The sequence below is a fragment of the Mastigoproctus giganteus genome, chromosome 10, assembly GCF_048544385.1.
Source record: "Mastigoproctus giganteus isolate SK-2022 chromosome 10, ASM4854438v1, whole genome shotgun sequence".
NCBI classification, from domain to species: Eukaryota; Metazoa; Arthropoda; class Arachnida; order Uropygi; family Thelyphonidae; genus Mastigoproctus; species Mastigoproctus giganteus.
The window spans coordinates 112,189,656-112,211,626 of NC_143584.1; the positions used below are offsets into that span (position 1 = coordinate 112,189,656).

Genomic DNA, 21,971 nt, shown 5'->3' on the forward strand with positions numbered 1-21,971 from the left:
ATAGGGTCTCAGAAATATAAGTACTGGCTTTCCACCCTGAAAACTGAATAATAAATATCAAACAAAGCCTGAGTGTAAATGAACAGTACAGGATGAGCCAGCTTGTACACTTAATTGTTTGTTAAGCATAATTTGTTTTTATTTCTTGCAAGAAGAAGTAATGTTTTATATCAATCACGACTGAAATAACATTCTGGGAATTCTTGTGGTGAAAATTTATTATGAATACTGAAGTGTGGTGATAATCTAAATAAAATCACCCTTAAAACATGCTGCAGATCTATTAATTAAGCATTTTAAGGATGCAAAAAGTGCTAAAATTTTTCTAGAAGTGGAAGACCATGTTCATTTCTATATGTGTTAAGCAAGCACTGGACTAAACCCACAAAAATTAGTAAGCATGTTAAAACATTCAGGATATAAGGTTTACATTCAAAAATTGAGTAATGAACTTAATTAGAATGATCTAGAAAGGACCATCCAAAAATAATGAAAATTTACCAAATGAAACCTTGGTCTGATCAGGCAATTTTCAGAATAAACAACACATTGACTGACATAACTGTGTTTACTGAGCCAATTGAGAACCCTAATATCCACATTGAAGAGGAAATATCCAGGTGTTGTTGTTGTTGTTTAGTCTGCACAGCAACTGTTCACTCATTTTTTGTTTTCAACAGAAATGTTAATTCAAACAGATGTTTATCAATGTTACAAGATTTGGCTTATCCTAAAATTGAAGGAAAATATCTTCTTTTTTGTGAAGGATGATATACATTATACCTTTGAAATTAGGAAATTCCTAAATGAAAATTACCAAACAAGTGAGTCATACATCACAGCCCTTTCCAGTTTCCACCCAGGTCACCAGTTGGGTTTTTTTATGGGGACTATTTAAAATACTATGCCTATTCCGGGAAATCTCATACTTTTATGTATAGAACATTAAAAAATGGTGACCAATTGGGTTTGTTAAATAATGGAAGTTTAATTTCCTTTGGTTTCCACTTTTCCAGGGAACAATAAAATAAATGTATACCCTGACTTTTAGCATACTCTGTATAAAAATTTATCTTTATAATAATTGATCATGTATAAATGCTTGAAAGCTTCCAAATATGTGACAAAAAGATTACTTTCAAGTAGTGATGAGCACAATCAAATAGAAAGGTATAATCAGAAATGTAGCTGATGAGGGAAAGGGGGGGTGAAGGGAGAAAGAGAGCGAGCTTGCTAAAGCTTAAGTTCGATTCCAGTCCCTGACATTTCTGTTTTTATTTATCTCTCTTCCCCATAATCAATTATGGCAATTATTCAATTGTGCCCATCAACTACTTTCAAGCACTAAAGCTACACATCACCATTTTAAAGTTTAACATACTTCTAAATGGCCATAAAAAAATTATTGAGTTTGTTAAATAATGGAAGTTTAGTTCCCTTAGTTTCCACTTTTCCAGGGATCAATAAAATAAATGTGTACCCTGACTTTTATCATACCCTGTATAAAACAATTAAAACATAAACAACAATAAGTTATCATACCTGTAGAACGAACGGGTAAGTTTCTTACACAAATCCCAAGTGGCCTCTTCTCATCCTTTTCACTTCCATTATCTGTAGATCCTGGTGTACAACCTTGTGACTGATTAGAACCCTGAGAACTCACAGATGTGTTATTTGTCATAGGAGTTGCTACAGCTGAGGGTAAGTATGAGACTGGAGTTGAAGGGGTAGTAATTGTGCTAGCTGGTCTATCTAGTCTACCTGCTTTGCCACTACTCTGACTCCCGTAGGAAGCCCTAAAATAATTAAATGAGTGAGCATAAGCTTAAAAGAATAACGAAAGCTGAAAACAGAAGTTGTCAGTCAGAAATAACTTACAGAGGCTGTTACATGAAAAGAAATATTTATGAAAATACATTACAGACACTTTAAACTTGTCTGTTGGTAATGAACTTGTCTGTTGCTAAAATTAGCATGTTTACTACAATGGAAACGTGCTAATGAATTAGCACGTTTCCATTGTAGTAAGACCCTTTATGTTTCTGTTTTTTTTTTTTTTTTTGGTAGCTATTGGCGCATCGGCTTCTGTGGCCATAGTGCACCTCCCAAGGTTTTTTGCAGTACAGTAAACTCCCGCTATTCGCGGGGGTTACGTTCCTGAGAAATGCCGCAAATACCGAAAATGCGAATACTGAGTTATGGCTCCCACAGTAATAAAGGGGTTCCGTTCCAAAGTAAGAAATATATAAGAAAAACTAGTATAAAATTTTGTCTATGTATGTATCATATATACCTTCATAATATGACTATGTACACAGACAGTACATAGTGAAAAATCGAAATGAAAATAAGAAACAATTTAATATTAAATGTAATATTTATTAGAAATTTCAAACCAGCGCCTTTGCTAGCTAAAAAGCTTATCCCGCCAGTTCTATCAAGTTTCGGTAAAGTGTTGATAAAGGAGTTTTGCCTTTTCACGAATGATGAGTGAACTTGACGGAATTTTATTTTGAGTTTGGTCTTCTATCCACAGATTTAAAGCTTTTTCCAATTTTTCTAATTTAACATCACGAGTTACAGAGCAAATTTTTGAAGCAATTAGCGCGTTTTCAGGGACACTTCGGCAGATTTTTTCTTCCGATTTCTTGATTGATCGTACCGTTGACTAATTGATTTTATAATGTTTTGCCACTGAGGAGACATTTTCACCATTAGAAATTTTATCTAATAACTCAATTTTATTCGCTAATGTCATCACCTTCTTTGATCTTTTCACATTTCCCTTGTTATTCGTAGCCATATTTTTGTACGGGTTAACACACTCGAAAAAGTCTGTTTTACACTGCAAAACGGTAGATTTATCACTTTTGTAAGCATATCAATTAATAAATTGATAAATTTATTCAATTTATAAGCATATAAATTAAAAACAAACGACGAAACTCCCCATGGCAAGCGCATAACACATACTGAACAAGGATTAGCGAGAAACATCCACGCTCGTGATTTTGTCACCCCTCTCCCCCCACCCACTGAGTGCTGTTTTGACCGGGGAAGATAATTTTAGTCACGCCCATGTTTTTTATAACGGAAAATGTTCACGACGCTTTAAAATTCAGTTTTTTTAGGTTTCATTTTATATTAAATCAGCGATTGCGAATACGCGAATACAGATACCGCGAATAGCGGGGGTTTACTGTACTTTGATCCAAGCCCGAGGCGGGATTCGAACCCGCGACCTTTGGGTTGCCAGGCAGGCGCTTTACCCACCCGGCTAGCCCGGTCGGCTATGTTTCTGGTGAGAAATGGCATAAGCATATATCATCGCCAGTAATAATATTATGCTGTAAATGATTTCAATACTTTCTTGTAGGTTTAGAAAGTCTTATAATGTTACACTTCTGTATAGCTGTAAAATCATGAGCATTCCAACATTTTTATGTTCAACAATCTGGTCTCCCACAATATTCTTAGCTGAGGTATGTATCTTATGGAAACTAAGAATATTGAAGGCAATGCTGCATATAACATATCCAATTTGCAGACCACGTGAAGTGTCACTTTCTTGTTATTCTGTACAGGTTCGTCAATTTGTGTTATACACTGAAACTTGGTTATAAAATGAACACGGAAATAATGAGCAAAAAGCCATAATGATTTTTAAATTCCCATGCAATCACTAACTGTTATAACGAGGGTATTACACTGATATCCAAACAAATTCTGGTAACTAAGCAAACATTCTTAATTGCTCGGGTAGTTGAAAAAACCCAATTCTTGGAATAGATGAAAATGAAAAGGGCAACTTAACTTTATGACCACCTGCATTGGATTAGCAGCAGGTTTATGGCCTTGTCCTTCCGGAGGACAGGGGGCTATCCAATCGTGCATTGGTTTTCCATTTGTAGCATTGCCCTAGTTACAGATTGTCCTATTTACAGATATTCACAAAACCACATATTTATTTTGAGACTTTTAGCATTAGCATTAGTAGAGGCATATGATGCAAGAAAGCAAGCTTATGCAGCATCACCCAAAAAAACAAAAAAAAAAAAAAAAAAGCACTCATTTCACCCCACCATTCATTCCAAATACCTGTCCAGCTCAGCCTTAAATTTATTTAGGCTATCAACTTCCACAACAAGGGATGGAAGTCTATTCCACCAACCAACCACCCGCTGGCTAAAGGCAAATTTCCTCACGTATATCCTACATCGGTCTTTTCTCAATTTGAATTTATGTCCTCTCAGGTGATTATTCTGAGCAAAAGGAAGAATCCCATCAGCATTGAGCATGCTCAAACCATTCAAGGCTTTATACACCTCTATCAGATCACCTCGCTGGTGCCTAGTCCCCAGACACTGTAATTTGCAAAACTTAAGCCTTTCTTTCTTTTATCCCTGTAAGAGCAACCCTCCATTCCGTTCACTAATCTTGTTGCCCTTCTCTGTACTCGTTCCAGCATCTCTACATCCTTCTTGAAATGAGGCCTCCAGACCTGTACACAGTACACTAGGTGTGGCCTGACCATTGCCTTATACAAGGGAACAATCACCTCCCTATCCCTGCTAGAAAAATTCCTATATATCATCGACAATACACCATGAGTTACTCTTGCAGCCCGTCTGCACTGCTCAGAAAACCTCATATCTGCCTGCACAACCATCCCTAGGTCCCTCTCATTCGAGTTGATACGTTGCTCTGGGGTTGCTGTTTTCCATATGTAGCACTTTACATTTGTCAATGTTAAGCTTCATTTGCCACCTCTCAGCCCATCTGCTCAACCTTTCCAGATCCTGTTGCAGCAGCATAGCGTCAGTAGTGTCCTTAACAACCCCGCCAACCTTTGTATCGTCTGCAAACTTGGACATTAAGCTTGATATACCATCATCAATATTATTTATAAATACAGAAAACAACAATGAACCCAACACTGAACCCTAAGGGACTCCACTAGTAACATTAGTCCACGATGAGCAGTGTCCATTGATTACCACTCTCTGTCTTCTCCCCTCAACCATCCCTTTATCCATAGCAGCAATTTGCCTCCAATGCCACACTGCTCCAATTTGTGCAGCAGTCTTCCATGTGCAACAGTATCCAAAGCCTTTCTAAGATCCAAGTATATAATAACAACTTCTAAGTATTTTGGTAACGGGACTTCTAAGAACTTTGTAAGCATTTTGGGACGTCTAAAAACTTTGTATGCATATTGGGACTTCTAAGAACTTTGTATGCATTTCGGGACCTCTAAGAACTTTGTATGCATTTCGGGCTTCTAAGAATTTGCATGCAGATCACTTGATCGTTTTAAAGTAAAATCGGTTAGAAATGAACCCTTTCTTCGGAAACATGTCCATTAACAAAAGAATAGTGTTTCTGAATTCGCAAAAAAGCTGAAATTATTTGTGAGTTAGAGCGTGGTACAAAATATGTTGAAGTGTGTAAAAAGTTTTCTTTCTCCTCTTCAAGTGTATTGACATTGCGGAAGATTAAAGGTGTTTACTTATTGGCACTGGAAAAGAACATAACCAAAAAAATAAAATAAAATTTAGAAAGTGCGAGGTTACAAACGTTGATGAAGCATTGCTTCAAGGGTTCGCCACACAAAGAATTGCTGGATTTTTGATAGACATCCGATCTTGAAGGCTCAAGCAGAAAATTTGCTAAACAATTTGGACATGACGATTTTGTGTGTAACAACAGTTGGCCGGATCGATTTAAAAATCGAAATAATATTGTTTGTGCAAAAATTAGCGGAAAATCTCGATCTGCAGATCCAATAATGGAAATTAATGGATTGACCGTGTTAGAGCAGAAAACAAAAGATTTCAATGAAGACATCTACAACAGTTGCGCTACTGCAACAGGATCTAGTAAATTTGGGCAGACGGGCTGAGAAGTGGCAACTGAAGTTTAACAAATTTTGACAAATTCAAAGTACTGCATATGGGTACAAGTAACCCCAGAGGAACATACCAACTGTGTGGTACTATACTGACGATGATGTACAGGAATTTTGCTAGAAGGGAAAAGGAGGTGACTATCCCTTTGTATAAGCCAATTGTCAGGCCTTGAGTACTGCATACAGGTCTGGAGGCCTCATTTTAGGAAGGATGTAGAGTTTGTAGCGTTGCTTGAGCATGTACAGAGAAGGGCAACAAGATTGGTGAGGGGAACGAAGGGGTTCTCTTATTAAGAAAGGCCTAGTCTCCAGACACTGCAAATTGCAGTGTCTGGAGACTAGGCACCAGCAAGGTGATCTGATTGAGGTGTATAAGGCCTTCAATGGGTTGAGCATGCTGAATTTTGATGGGATTCTCCACTTGCTCAGATTACGAACTTGAGGGGTCTTTAAATTCAAATTGAGGAAACAGTTGTAGAATATTCGTTCGTTCGTTATTTGGTTTTTAGGAGCATTAGCAACTAAGGCCATATTGCTCCGGGATATGCGGTGGTCATTCCTTGACCTTTCCGCATACTCCGTATTTGGTGGTGACGGGCTCGAACCCCGGTCTAATCAAGAAGCATGTGCTACGCACTGCTGCTCCTTCCCACCTGGCTACGGAGGCGCCCAGAGTTGTAGAATAGATGTGCGGAAATTTGCTTTTAGCCAGCGGGTGGTTAATTGCTGGAACAAACTTCCATCTGTCATTGTGGAAGTTGATAGTGTGAAATTGGATTTTTTTTTTTTTTTTTTTGGCTGATGCTACATAAGCTTGCTTTCTTGCATCAATATGCCTCTATTACTACTACTGCTACAACAATGCCAATGAAATAGGCCTTTTTTATAATGTGACACCTGACAATACATTTATATTCAAAGGGGGAAAATGTGTTAGTGGAAAAAAAAAATCGAAGGCTCTCTTCACAGTGCTCGCATGCCATGAGGTTGTCACAGACATTCTCTCAGATATGCCAGACAAGCTGTACTTGCTACCTGGGAGTCTAAAACGCTGATGGAACTGATATTCAGGTGACACTCAAGTCAAGTGGACCCAATTTCGGCAAAGTCTGGACGGTCTGTGAGAGCCAAATCCTCTGCTTGTACCTTCACGATGGTGGGACTGTTAGTAATCCTGGGTATAACCTCCATGCACAAGTACATGGTGGGTGACCACCCAGGTGTGAATCAACGTAAGCAGGGGTCGAGGTGTGGCGCCCACACCACATGGAGGAGTGCCGCCCCTCTATATTACAGGCAGTACTAGGTGGTAGATGACTCTCATCAAGCGGTGAAATACCACCACTTTGCTTATTGGAGGCTTGAAGTGGTGGAACCCATGTTTAGTCTCTAGAGCTAAGTTCCGGTCAACCCTTCCCCATCTCTTCCATCATGCAGTATGATTGATGACTTTTGAGGTTATGATGAACGTCGTGGCAAGATCCAATATTCCTTACATTTCGAGGGTACAGCTCTAAAACGGTGTTTGCAGGCCGGCCGCTAGTTAGTACACCAGATCGAACCTATTGGTAACGCTCTAGGAGGCTTCCGGATCAGCTAGTGTATAATCTTGCTACCTCTACTCTGCCAGATAGTGACTGCAGGGAGTCCGAGTACTGTGTATGCGGGAAGTATTGTCGAGGCCACGTTATGTCAAGGATCCAGGTATATTCTTACCACGTGTAAGCCATATCCAAAAATTTCATTACTTCATACAGCATGTCCCACCCACTTTTTCTTACTATTGAATACACCATGAATTGTCAAACTAATAGAGCTAGCTTATCTGTGAAAAGATCTAAACCTCCCAAGCACTTCCTAATTCATTTCACAAATATACGTGGTCTCAATTCTAATCTCAACGATGTCCATTTCCACTTGCAGTCTGCCAAACCCCATGTACTTTTTCTAACAGAATCTCAGTTATCGGTTGATTCAACTACTGCTCATCTCAGATGCCCAAATTATTCGCTGTATGATTCCTTTCGCCTCAAAGGTGGTACTTGTGCATATGTCCGTTCTGATATTCCCTGTCAGAAACTTGGCAATTTGGAATCTCCTCTCTTTGATCTTCTCTGGCTTAAAATCTCTCTACCTCATTGTGTCAAATTCATCTGTTGTCTCTACCATTCTCCCAACTCCACTAATCACTTGGAGCTCTTTGACTTCCTCTCTTTGCAACATGACTTTCTCCAGTCCAACTTTCCTAACAGTGAGGTAATTTTCCTTGGTGATTTTAATGTTCACAACTCCAGCTGGCTTCCGTTTTCTAGTCACACCAACCCAGCAGGTCGAGATGCTGAGGCTTTTGCAATTACTATTGCCCTAGCACAGATTGTTCATTTACCTACAAGAAAACTGGACAATCCTAATCATACAGTCAATAAGCTTGATTTTTTTCTCACAAACCCTTCTAAGTACACAGTCAAAGTGAGAGGTCCTTTAGGCACTTCAGATCACAACTTGGTGATTGTCTCTTCTCCAATGGAACCTTTATCTCATGGCTATTCCCAACCTCGTGTTGCTTGGCATTACAAGAATGCAAAATGGGATGACCTGCGAGACTTCTTTTCTTCTTTTCCTTGGTCGGATTACTGTTTCAAAACTTCTGATGTCAACGTTTGCTCAGATCGTGTCAGTGAAATTATTCTTGCAGGAATGGAATCCTTTTTTCCACATTCCACTTTAAAATCTCGTCCTTTATCTAAACTTTGGTTTTCCAATAAATGTGCTAAGACTGTTCAAGAGAAGAATGTTGCATATCATAACTGGTTTATTTCTAATTCTTCACTTTTCGTTTTCTGCCTACCAAAGCTCGCAACAATTGTAAAGCAGTTATTAATCAGTCCAAACTAGAGTTTGAACAGGCTAAGAGTAGAAAACTTGCTTTTTGTCCTAATGGTAGCCGAGCATTCTGGTCTCTTGACAAAGCTATTGGCTGCAACTTGTGCCCATCTCTGCTCCCACCTCTGTCCAAACCAGATGGTTCTGTTGTCACTTCAGCCAAGGATAAAGCTGACCTGCTAGCATCCAATTTTTCTTCCAGCTCATGTATTAATGATCTTGGTAAAACACCTCCCACCATTCCAACTTGCTCCATTCAATGCCTCCTGTGGTCTTCCATCAAAAGGATTTCAGAAGGATTTTGATGAATCTTGATGCTAAGAAAGCTCCAGGTCCTGATGGCATTTCTCCACTTGTTCTCAAAACCTGTGCTCCTGAACTTACTCCTATTCTTTGCCACCTTTTTTCACTTTCTTATTCAAAAGGTGTTTTTCCTTCTGCTTGGAAATTTGCTCATATCCAGCCAGTTCCTAAAAAGGGTGACAAATCCCTCTCATCCAATTATCGTCCCATTGCAATTACTTCTACTCTTTCTAGAGTAATGGGGAAATTAATTAACTGCCAACTCTTAAACTACCTAGAAACCTTCCATCTGATCAACGATCGCCAGTATGGATTCCGTCAGCGTTGATCCACTCGTGACATTCTGGCTTATGCTACAAATATTTCCCATTTATGGACTAATTCAATGGAAAGGTTCGGTGAAACACAAGTAGTTGCTGTTGACATCTCAAAGGCTTTTGATCGTGTTTGGCATAAAGGTCTTCTAAACAAACTTCCATCTTATGGTTTGCCAACTGTTTTTAGTAATTGGTTATCCAGTTTTCTCTCTGATTGCTCACTGAGGGTGATGATAGATGGCTCTCTGTCTTCTAACTTCTCCACTAATGCCGGTGTCCCCCAAGGTTCAGTTCTTTCCCCCCCACTCTTTTCCTCTTGTATATTAATGACCTTCTTCCATTGACTGGAAATCCTATCCATAGTTTTGCCGATGATAGCACATTGCATTCCACTTTCCATTTTGAGAAACTTTGTCCTGCTCAATCAGCTTCAACTTCTCGAAAATCTGCTACCAATTCCTTAAATGCCGATCTTCGGGTAATTCTCCAGTGGGGCAAAGACAACTTAGTTGATTTCAACCCTTCTAAAACTAAGCCTTGTCTTATATCTCGCAAAAAGGATTCTTCTGCTCCTATGCTTATCTTTAGTGACACTCCGATTTCTAGGAAAAATGATATATCTCTTTTGGGGATTACCCTGACTTCTAATCTCTCTTGGCACAAGCACATTACAAATATTGCTTCCTCTGCATCTAAAAAACTTGGTTTTCTCTTTCGCTCTCGGCGTTACTTTTCTTCCAAACAGCTGCTCACTCTGTATAAATCACAAATCTGCCCTGCCATGGAATATTGTTCCCACATCTGGGGTGGTGCCCCCAAAACTTCTCTCAGTCTTCTTGATTCTATTCAGAAGAGGGCAGTTATGTTAATTAATGATTCATCTCTAACAGAGTCTCTCCACTAGCTTTCTCATAGACACACTGTTTCTGCTGCATGCCTCTTCTACAGATACTTCCATGGGCACTGTTCTTCTGAATTGGCTTCTATAATTCCCGCTCTCTCTTTCAAAACAGTCCGAACACGTGCCGCCACCAAACATCCATTTACTGTCCAACTTCCAAGCCACAGAACCAACTTTTCATCTTCCTCATTTATTCATTCAACTGCCCTTTTCTGGAACAACCTTCCTTTGTATGTATTTCCTGAAAATTACAATCTACAGAAGTTCAAGTCCAATTTTCAACAAATATCTTCTTTCGTCTTCTCAACCTCCAACTCAAGCACGGTACTAAGTACTATAGGTTCTAATACCTCTCATGTTTGGGGTTCACATAAAAAAAAAAAAAAAAAAAATGCACTGTATAACTGATAAAAAAAAAAAAAAAAAAAAACTTAACGGAAAATCGTTAAAACCTCGGTATTTCAAAAATGCAAGTTTCCTTGCATTTTTGAAATACCGAGAATTACACTGCAAACAAGAAAGCTTGGATGACTTCAGATATTTTTCAGGAATACATAAATAATTGGAATAAGGAGCTATTCAAAAAGAAGGAAAATATTTTATTGTTAGTTGATAACTGTCCTGCACATCTCCAGATTCAAAATTTGTCCAATATTAAGCTAGTGTTTCTGCCTCCCAATGCAACATCAATTTTACAACCAGGAGGTGTAAATAAGAGTTTGAAAGGATTTTGTAAAAGATTTATAGTTCTAAAACTGATCAGTCAAAGAGAACAGAAATAATAATAAGAGAAAATATTTCTTGGGATGTTCTGAAGGCTATGGAAAAACTCTTTGAGAGCCAGTTTTAGCCTGCTGGCAGGACACCATTTATATCCAAGAGTTTACACAACATTATGTTTTACCATAAATCTCAAAACCCTGGCACGTAATTTCTTCCTCTGGAATTTGCTTTGTCTAGAAAAATCAAATAACTCCATGAAGTTACTTAACAAACCAAGTTTCTAGTCTGATTACCATTTTCAACTGTTGCTGCAGAAGATATGCTGTCTAGGTGATAAGCTTAGATGCTGTGGCAAAGTGACAAATGTAAACACAGCCAAAACATATAAATCAGTGCTCTGCAACCAGTGTGCTGCAAGCTGTAGATTAGTGTGCCATATGTTTTCCCCATCTTGTAACTAATTTTTGAAATTATAACATAGAATTTCTAAAAATAGAATTCTATAATGATTAATGACAGTAAATAAATTCAATAAGCATGGCAATCTTAGATACACTTGTATGTCATGTGCTTGTGCGTAAATGCTAGATGCGACCTAGCTCTCTTTCTCTCTCATGTCAGTCTTTTCATTACATCCCCACAAGGTTAATGGTCTTTTGCCTTTTACAGTCAGTTTTGTGCCAACTTGCATATGCAAACGTTCATGTGGAGTTTTTGTGTAAAGTTTATTTCACGTTATTACGGACCCTTTAAAATGGATAAATTTTTGTGGCAAAACAATTCAGTTTTATCAAAGAATGATGAACAGATATCCAATGCTTCTAAAACTCCAAGAGTTGTTAAAAGACAATACAAGGAAGAATATATTGCATATGAATTTATGCAGTGTGGAGATATGTTGTCACCAATACAGAGGGCATGGTTTGCAGAGGAAAAATTTTCAAACGAGGCAGTGGTACCAGGTAAATTCATGAGACACCTATCAACAAATCATCCATACCATGTGAAGAAGGATATAAATTTTTTTAAGCAGCTTTTAAAGCAGAACTCAAAACAAAGCCAATATATGACATCTATTCTCATAGTTTCGGACAATGCATTGAGAAGCTAGTTATTGTGTATTGAGTAACTGCTTGCAATAAAAAAAAAACCCATACAACTGGTAAAACCCCATCAAACCAGTGTGCATGGAAATTACCAAATTTATGATTGGATCTGAAGCTGTTAAAAAGTGAGCAATATTTCAGCTGATACTGTGAAAAGATGTAACTATGATATGTCAAGTGACATATTAGAAACTCTCACTGCAAGATTAAAAGAGGTTAATTTTCATCGATTTCCATTAAATCATAATGAGCCTAATTTTCTAAAACTCCCTGAAAACAACTTTTGGTTGGTTAAATTTTACTCCAATGTAAACTTACATAGGAGACATATTTGAGCATATTAATGAAAAAAACAAGAAAATACAAAGCCCTAAAGAAAATATTTTAACATGTTTGGACAAATTAAATGGGTTCAAGAATAAAGTATAGCTGTGGAAAAAAAATAACTTAAACGTGGATCATTAGAAATGTACCAACATACAAATGAAGCTAAAGCAACAGTTCAGAAATATTAGATTTGGCTGAAAAACATTTGAACGTTCTACAAGAAAATTTTTTTCTTTATTTTCCATCAACAAAAACAGAACAATAGGACTGAATTCTCAATCCCTATGCACTATCAGTCAATGTTAAAGCATTTCTATCAAAATGCTTTTCCTAAAAATGAAAGAGGAATTTGCTGATTTTATGAATGACTGGACTTGACAAATTAAGTTTTCTGAAGTCTTCTTAGATGTTATTTGGATTGACGTTGAGAAAGATTCTCCTCAAATAGCCAACTACATTATTAATATTTCACTGCCATTTTCAACTACATACCTCTGAAAACTCAGCTTTTCAATATTAATGTTAATAAAAAAAAAAAAAAAATGACAGATTCTGTTTGCTGGGTGTAGATTATAAATATAATGGTAGCTCTCTCTAACGTAGAACTAAACGTTAAATGTTTATGATCCCTAAAACAGGCTCAAGTGTCTCCCTAATGTATTTTTATATCTGTGAAAATAAATTTTTTTGGTTAATATTACACCTAGTTGCTTTTATTTTCTTCCACTGTCACTTCATTTATTTTACAAAAGAGTTTCTGCTTAATTTGCAGTTGCAAATGAACTCAACAGTTACTTTGCATCAATATTTAAAGAAAAAAACCCTGTATGTCAATGAGAAATTATGCGAGTGAAGTTGAAAAATATGTAAATAATGATATTAAAATTTCACATTCTTATTTAAGGAAAAACTTTTGAGTCTACAGACAAGTAGACACATGCAAGAGTTTTGAATTTACAGGCTCCTTAGGTTGATAGCATTTACCATATAATTTTAAGAGAGGCGGTAAGAGTGCATTGAACCATTGGGGCTAATTATGAGAGCACCACTGGACTCGGGAGTGATTCCATTGGACTGGAAAAGTGCCAATGTATCTCAAATAGATAAGGGCTGTTCTAAGAGTGTACAAAGAAATTACAAACTGGTCAGTCCAACTTCAGTAGTAGGGAAAATCATGGAGGCAATGATCAAGAGTGGAATTGAGGACCAATTAGATAGAAATGGAATTCTGAAAGATACGCAGCATCAATTTTGTAAAGGAAAAATCATGTTAAACAAATCAAGTCACTGATGAGCTGGATTTAGGGAATAATTTCGACATTTTAGATTTCAGAAAAGCATTTGACTCAGTCTCACATGAGCAGTTACTTTATAAGCTGGAACAGGTTGGAATCACAAGGAAAATCCTTAGATGGATAACAGGATGGTTTAAATGTAAGGAGAAGGGTTCCCCACGGATCAGTATTGGGACCACTGTTGTTTTCGATTTTCTTAAATGACATCAATGAAGGAATAAAGGGTGTGATGTCTAAATTTCCATTGCAGATGATGTAAACATTGGCAGAGTAGTTAATGTTCGCCACTAAGCAGATCTCCCTTAGAGTGACCTAGACAGACTTCAGGAATGGTGAGAAAAGTGGCAGCTTTGCTTTAATACAGAAAAAGTGCAAGGTCTAACACCTGGGGAACAATAACCCAAAAATAACTTACAGAGTTTAACTAATGTCAGTAGTGGAAGAAAGGGACTTGGGAGTTTGATTTGGTTTTAGTTTTTAGGGCGCATTTGCGACTAAGGCCTTGATGCACCAGGACTTGGGAGTTACGATACAGTCAGACATGAGCATTGTGATGTGTGAACTTATTAAACTTGTTGACCTTCACTATAACAGATGGAAGTTTGTTTCAACTATCAACACCTGCTAGCTAAAGGCAAATTTCCACACATCTCTTCTACAACTGTCTTTCCTCAATTTGAATTTATGTCCTGTCAGGCAATTAATCTGGACAAGAGGAAGAATCCCATCTGCATTGAGCTTGCTCAAACCATTCAAGGCCTTATACACGTTAATTAGATCACCTTGCAGGTGCCTAGTCTGCAAATGCTGCAATTTTCAGAACTTAAGCCTTTCTTGGGAACAGCAACCCTTTGTTCCACTCACCAATCTCATTGCCCTTCTCTGTACTCATTCCAGTAGCTCCACATCCTTCCTAAAATGAGGCCTTCAGACCCGTATGCAGTATTCAAGGTTTGGCCTGATCACTGCCTTATACAAGAGGACAATCACCACCTTATCCCTGGTGGCAAAATTCCTGTCTATCAGTGACAAGACATCATGAGCTACTCTTGCAGCCTGTCTGCACTGCTGAGAAAACTCCATATCTATTATTTCTATTTCCTTATTAATATAAGTAAAGAGTAATAATTTATTCCACATTTACGGCATGTTAAATACAGTCAGTCCTCGTATAGCATGATAGTTGTGGTCCTAGAAACCCTCGTGCAATGCAAAATCATGAAATATAAATAACAGACCCTATGAGAAAATTAGAGTTAGGTGCCGACCACCCATGTTGAACACACATTTGTAACCAAAACATTACCAAACACAATAAATAATGGTAATAAAATACTTACGTATTTTATTGCGACTATTACGTAATAAAATACTGCTAATGCTTTTGCTTCTATCGTAAGCAAACTTGTTCTTTGTTGGATCTTCTGTCCAAACAGATGACAGCCAGTCCATCTCTTCCAATTCTTTGTCTTGATCTAATGGATTTTGTTACACTTTGAGTTGTTCGTGCTATGAAAGTTGTTTTATTTTCTCTGCATTCTTTCTAATTCTCGCTGTTCTCTCATTTAAGCCTCTAGCCCATGCAATATCACATGTTCTTTCATTTCACTCGAAGCATTTCACAATTTCATATTTTTTCTCTATCGACAGAGGCAAACTGGCCAAAAGACGATTGAGACTGGTGTGATTTTGGCCATAAATGCCAGTAAGAGGCCACTACAAACGTTCCCAGGTAAGAATGTTTGACCCAGTCCACCTTTGTCTATCAATATTGCTTTTCTTTTTCTCTCTGAATCTGTAGTGTATTCACCAGGGCACTTCCTTTTCACACCTTTTAAGTATTTTACTCATTTTTTGGGAATAAAGCACAGTTAGAGTTGTGAGGAGGCACGCTTGATATACATAAACAAAGCTGCGCACGTGTAGCAACTGAATAAAGAACGCCGTAAAGGCAGATACGCACTATTAACACCTCACTAGCTCACATTTTACTAAAACACATTTCTGGAGGTCACTACCATAAAACAATAAAAACAATTTCCAGTTGCGTTTCTGCTAGTGGAATTTGTTATAAACGGGTAGTAAACTCAATCTAATTGCATTTGCGATAATATCAATATCTGTAATTGTGTGGGTTTTTACTTTATTATGGTGAAATGTGTTTCCCCTTCACTGATATAAAAAACATAAATACATTTTCAAAATCTTCCCTTCATTCCTATCGTGTTGCGTTCAGTTGGGGTGATTCTGCGTTTGACTGCCATTTCTTACAAACCCAAAGTCGTGCATAAGCTAATTCGGTTCGTGTTATATATGATATCATTCCCCAATTTATAAATTGTGTATGATCGAATTCATGTAGTGTAAACACGTGTTATACGAGGACTGAGTGTGCAAGTTATGAAGGGGGCATAAACATTATGTTGTGACTTAGGTGCAGTAAAGCAAAAAAATTACTTAATTAATAATTGGTAAAAAGAAATTTACTTATTTACTTTTCACTTATATTAATCACAGGAAAAGAAAAAAAAATGCAATAAAAATTGAATGTGCCTGAAATGTAATGCATGGCATATGTTAACTAACTTAGTTATCTGATAATGGAAGATTATCGCTACCCCCAATGCATACACTTTAACCTGTAACTCACAGTTAAGCATATCCTTATCAAGTGCAGTTATTATCTCAATATTCGTGCAGCAACTGTACAATCTCTGTTTAACTTACAGGAATTATTAACATTAACACACCTAATGGGAAATGATACAATCCAAAATGAACTTTTTGATTTTTTCAAGTAGATCCAGATATATAGTAGATTGAAGCTTAACTATATAATATCGGTGTAGATACACCATAGTTTACCTATAAATTTAAACTATGTATGTAGTGTAAAGGCATAGTTTTAATTGTATCTCATATTGTTGGTGCCTTCACAATGAGATACCTGGTATTGCACTACTTCAAATAAATAACACTTCTCTAATAGAGAAGATTATTGTTATTTATTTTCAGTGGATACCACCACTCATACAATCATTTTGAAGCTAGTTGGCTTCATCATTAGTGGGTGGGTGGGCAGGTACCCCAGTAATGCAACATGCCATCTCAATTGTAGCTTAGTATAATCTTCAAAATGAACTCTCCTGTAGTACATCATGTGCTAATAAACAACCTCGTATCATATCTGAATTCTTTTTAATATTACGAATCATTGACTCACGACGGTACAGGAATGGACAAGTGCAGATGATTCCCCATTCCCCTGAGCACAATTCAGTATTTCTCTAATTTCAGTTCCAATGTTAAGGCTGTTCTATTCCTCTTCATGCATTGACAGGGACTAGGAGAAGATAAAGCAGGATTCTTAAAAGCCATATTACTGGAGAAAAATAGATGTTGTGATTACAAACACCACATATCACAAGAAGCCACAAGAGCAATATAGAGTAGGGCAGGGGTCGGCAACCTTTTTTAAGTGAACAGCCATTTTTGCTCTATTTAAAAAAAAAAAGAGAATCCAAAGAGCTGCAACTCAGCTCAAGCCGGGGGGGGGGGGGGGAGTTGAGTAGGGCTGGTAATTTTGTACATCCTATAGAAATAAGTGAGTAGGTATATTATTTAGAGTTATTACTTTTGCTTACTGACTTCAATTTTAATTATTTTGTTACAACCCCAGTAACCACAATGGCAGCTTCAGATTCTAAAAAGAAATGCAGACAATATTCGTTAGAATATTTGAAACCTGGGTTTATTGCTTCATCAACAAACGAAATGAGGCCTATGTGTCTTCTTTGTGAAAAAACTTTTAGTAATGATGCAATGAAACCAGCAAAAATGAAAGATCATCTTCAAAGACTCCATCCCGATAAGAAAGATAAAGATCTTGACTTTTTTGAAGAACTGAAAGAGAAACACACAGATCGACCAACTATAAAATTATTTATGAAAGCACCTGCCGAAGCTGACAATAAACAAGGATTAACAGCCTCCTACAATATTTCTTTTAATATAACAAAAAAAGGAAAACCATATACAATTGCAGAGGACATTGTTATACCCGCAATCAAAGAAGTAATTGAAACCATAATGAAAAAAGATTCTGCCCCTGTTTTAAAATGCTTACCATTGAGTGTGAATACCGTGAAAAGGTGTATTGGTGAAATGGCTGAAGACGTAGAAAAAACTGTAGTATCAGAACTCAAAAATAGTAAGTTCTCCATCCAACTTGACGAATCTATATTTGATAGTTCTTCTATTCTTATGGCTTATGTAAGATATTATAGTAAAACCAAAAACCAAATTATTGACGAATTTTTATTTGCAAAATATCTTGAAAATGATAGAACAGGGTTGACAATTTTTCAGCGATTGGAGGAATATTTAAATAAGTATGATATTCCATTTACTAATATAACAGCATTAGCCACAGATGGTGCACCTGCAATGGTAGGCCGTTATCGAGGTTTCATTGCTTTTCTGAAAGAAAAAGTTCAAAATGTATGTACTATTCACTGCGTGTTGCACTGAAACCATTTGGTGGCAAAAACTCTCAGTGATGAAGTGCATGATAGTCTAAGAGTGTGTATTAAATCTATTAATCAAATTTGAGCTCATCCTCTTAAATCGCAACTGTTTGCCAAACTATGTGAAAAAAATGATTAAGTGTCAAACCAATTACTCTTGCATACTGAAGGAAGATGGTTGTCTAGAGGTGCAAGTCTACAAAGATTTGTTGAGTTGTTCGACTCAACTCTAGAGTTTCTTACAGATGTTAATTTGTTTTTGAGTGATGAACTGAAGAGAAATAAGAATCATATTTTCTACTTGGCGGACTTATTTTCAAAATTTAATGACTTACAGACCCGTCTACAAGGTAGAGATGTCACGATTATTCAAGCTCAGACGATTCGTTTAGGCTTCCAAGCTAAATTAGCCTTATTTAAATCATCGTTACTAAAAGATTTTCAGTACTTTTCAAATCTACAGCAATTGGAAGTAAAAGATAAAGACTTAGAAATATACACAAAACATCTTCAAAATTTGAGCGATGATTTTAAATTGCGCTTTGCAGATTTTGAAAACAGGCACATTCCAGATTGAATTATCATGCCATTTTCTAAAGATATTGAAAATATCGAATGTAACTTACAAGATGAACTTATTGAATTGTCAGTTGATCTTGAAGCTAAGACGCTTTTTAAAAATAGGACTTTAAGTTACTTTTGGACAAATATAAATGTTGTAGAAAAATATCCAAAACTTTCTGAAGTGGTACTCCCCTTTTTGCTTGCATTTCCAAGCTTGTACATGGTTGAAGCTGGTTTCAGCCATGTTAATTCCATTTTAACAAAACAAATAAATAAGCTAGATATAGAATTCTGTGGCGATTTAAGGCTGAAACACTAATTTTGAACACAACACTGCTAATCTTGTCAACAGTCACGAAGCACACCCTTCACATTGACAACATTAGTAAATTGTATACTAAGTTAATAAAAGTCTTATTTTCATATATATATAAAGAAGATTGTATTATTGTTATTTTGTTATCTAAATTAAATTTTATATTTTATATATTATTTATCCCTCCTATCAAATATGTAATGTTAAGAAGGATGTCAAAAACAAAAACGTATCCCTTTGATGTTAAGTCAATATAATAATATATTGACTTAACATCAAGTCAATATAATAATATATACTATATTATACATACAATAAACACTGTAACTATAAATTAAACAATCTAAAAACTCACATAAGCATCTTTTTTGTTTGTCCTATTATAATTACGTAATAGTAAAATAGAGGGGGGGGTCGATAAAAAGTCAAGAAACTCTTGAAGGGGTCGACGGTCAAAGAAGTTTGGCGACCCCTGGTTTCTTGATTTTATTTTTAATATAGTTCATGTTCGAAAATATTTGCCCAAAGAAATACGTAGAGCCAAACACATAGAAGTCCAAACGTAAATATTTTCAAATTTATATACGTGTCCAATAAGCTACTCCACGCATCGAACACAATTTGCTCTTGTGTTTTCAACTCATCTACTGCCATCCATTTGTATAGAATAGCAGGGACAGCCTTTTGCCTTTCCAAATCCTCAATTTCAGTTTTAAGGCATTTTAGTCTTGCACTCCACATGTCCTTGATTTTTAAGACCTCTAACTCCATTTCAAATTGTTGTTTCATGTGGGCTAAAAGTTAAAGAGCCACAGTTACGTGTTCAAAGAGCTGCATGTGGCTCGCAAGCCGCAGGTTGCCAACCACTAGTGTAGGGAATGTGCCAAGTCTGCCTTCAGATTGAAGTAAAGTAGAATGTAGATTTACTTGAGCGTGTACAGAGAAGGGCAACAAGATTGGTGAATGGAATGAAGGGATCCTCTAACCAAGAGAGGCTTAAGTTCTGCAAATTGCAGTGGCTGGAGACTAGGCACCTGCACGGTGATCTGATTGAGGTATATAAGGCTTTGAATGGGTTGAGCATGCTGAATTCTGATGGGATCCTTCCACTTGTTCAGATTACGAACCTATAAATTCAAATTAAGAAAAGATAGATATAGAATAGATGTGCGGAAATTTGCCTTTCGCCAGCAGGTGGTTAATTGCTGGAACAAACTTCCATCTGTCGTTGGGGAAGCTGACAGGTTAAATAAATTTAAGGAGCAACTGGACAGGCATTTGGAGGGAATGGTGTGATTTTTTTTATTTTATTTATTTTTTATTTTTTTATTTTTTTTGGCTGATGCTGCATAAGCTCATACAGTTGCTTTCTTGCATCACATGCCACTACTACTACTACTACTACTACTACTATATAAATTTCCATGACTCACTGCATAATAGCAAGATACCTGCCACTTTTCATGCAGAAGGCTGAATCTGAATTTTGCTTGCATAAATGGAATTCTTGGTTATTAGTAGAGTCTTTGAAAATCATGTCTGAACTCTCATATACTGATGACCTATCCTGAGGGAAACAACTACTAGATGGTTGAATTAACCTTTCGCCCCTATATCCAGGTATGACAATCAATCTGCGTCAGAATCGCTGCAGACCTCCACTAGTTTCCTCTGGCTCCGTCTTACTCAGACATAGTTCAGCATCTTTCAGGTCCCAAAGCTTACGCTCTCACTCTGCTCCACAAACAGGGCAGGTGGGATGGGTCACTGGTGCTAGAGTACCATTTTCACTGAACTGGAAAATTTCAATGTTTTGTTCACGGATGAGGCTTATTTCACTCGGGAAGGCTTATTCAATCAGCACAATACTCATGTGTGGGCTCACGACAACCCAAACGGTGTGCGCCCCCATGCGGAACAACATTGCTTCGCAATAAATGTGTGGACAGGTATGGTTGGTGACTGCTTAGTCGGCCCATACCTGTTACCATCCCGCATGAACTCCGCTAAATATCGGATCTTTCTTGAACAAGTTCTACCAGGGTTACTTGACGATGTTCCAGCAAATGTGAGACGCAATATTCGGTTACAACATGCCAGGGCGCCTGCTCATTATGGAAGGTGTGTCGTGACCATTTGAATAGGTGGTTTGGGCGTCAATGGATTGGCCGTGGTGGACCCGTTTCCTGGCCCCCACGCTCACCTGATTTATCGAGCCTTGATTTCTTTCTGTGGAGGGACCCTCAAATCTATCGTGTATGATTCGCCTGTGGTGACAGAAATGGATCTCGTCTGGGCTGCTGCTACTGTCAAAGAAACTCCACGTGTGTTCGACCGTGTCCGCTAATCCATGCTGCGTCGGTGTGACGCATGCATCGCGTCTCATGATGGAACCTTTGAGCATCTGTTGTAACATCATGAAATGCACCCATCTCGTACTCCATTGTTAATATTATGTCAAATAAATGTTTGCCATTAATTACTGTCTTGTGTCATTTATGCTTCTTGTGCCTCTGCTACTACTTTCCCGTGACGTTTCCTGTTATGGGTTCATATGCGATTCACATTCCTTTAGATGTTACCTACCTCCCCTAAAGGTTTGTACCAATATTTTTGAGACACCCTGTATATAAAAAATATCAAAAATATATACTTATGTTATATGATATTTATTACAATAATATAATTATAAAAATTACATTTCATAATACAAATTATATAAATATATATATATATATATATACAGTACCTAATTTTATTTTTTAAATAGAGGTACTAAGTAAACATCAATTATAGATC

General features: G+C 37.1%; 1 protein-coding gene across 1 annotated transcript in view; it reads right to left on the reverse strand.

Annotated features, from left to right (window-relative positions):
* Positions 1 to 21,971, reverse strand: part of spen (spen family transcriptional repressor split ends) — a 575,365-nt gene that overhangs the window by 225,959 nt on the left and 327,435 nt on the right. Inside the window, exons 5-6 of the mRNA XM_090382996.1 lie at positions 4,851 to 4,861; positions 1,543 to 1,784 (exon numbers count right to left, since the gene is read on the reverse strand). Of these exons, the coding sequence (XP_090239122.1) occupies positions 1,543 to 1,784; positions 4,851 to 4,861 (253 nt within the window). The remainder of the gene's footprint in view (positions 1 to 1,542; positions 1,785 to 4,850; positions 4,862 to 21,971) is intronic.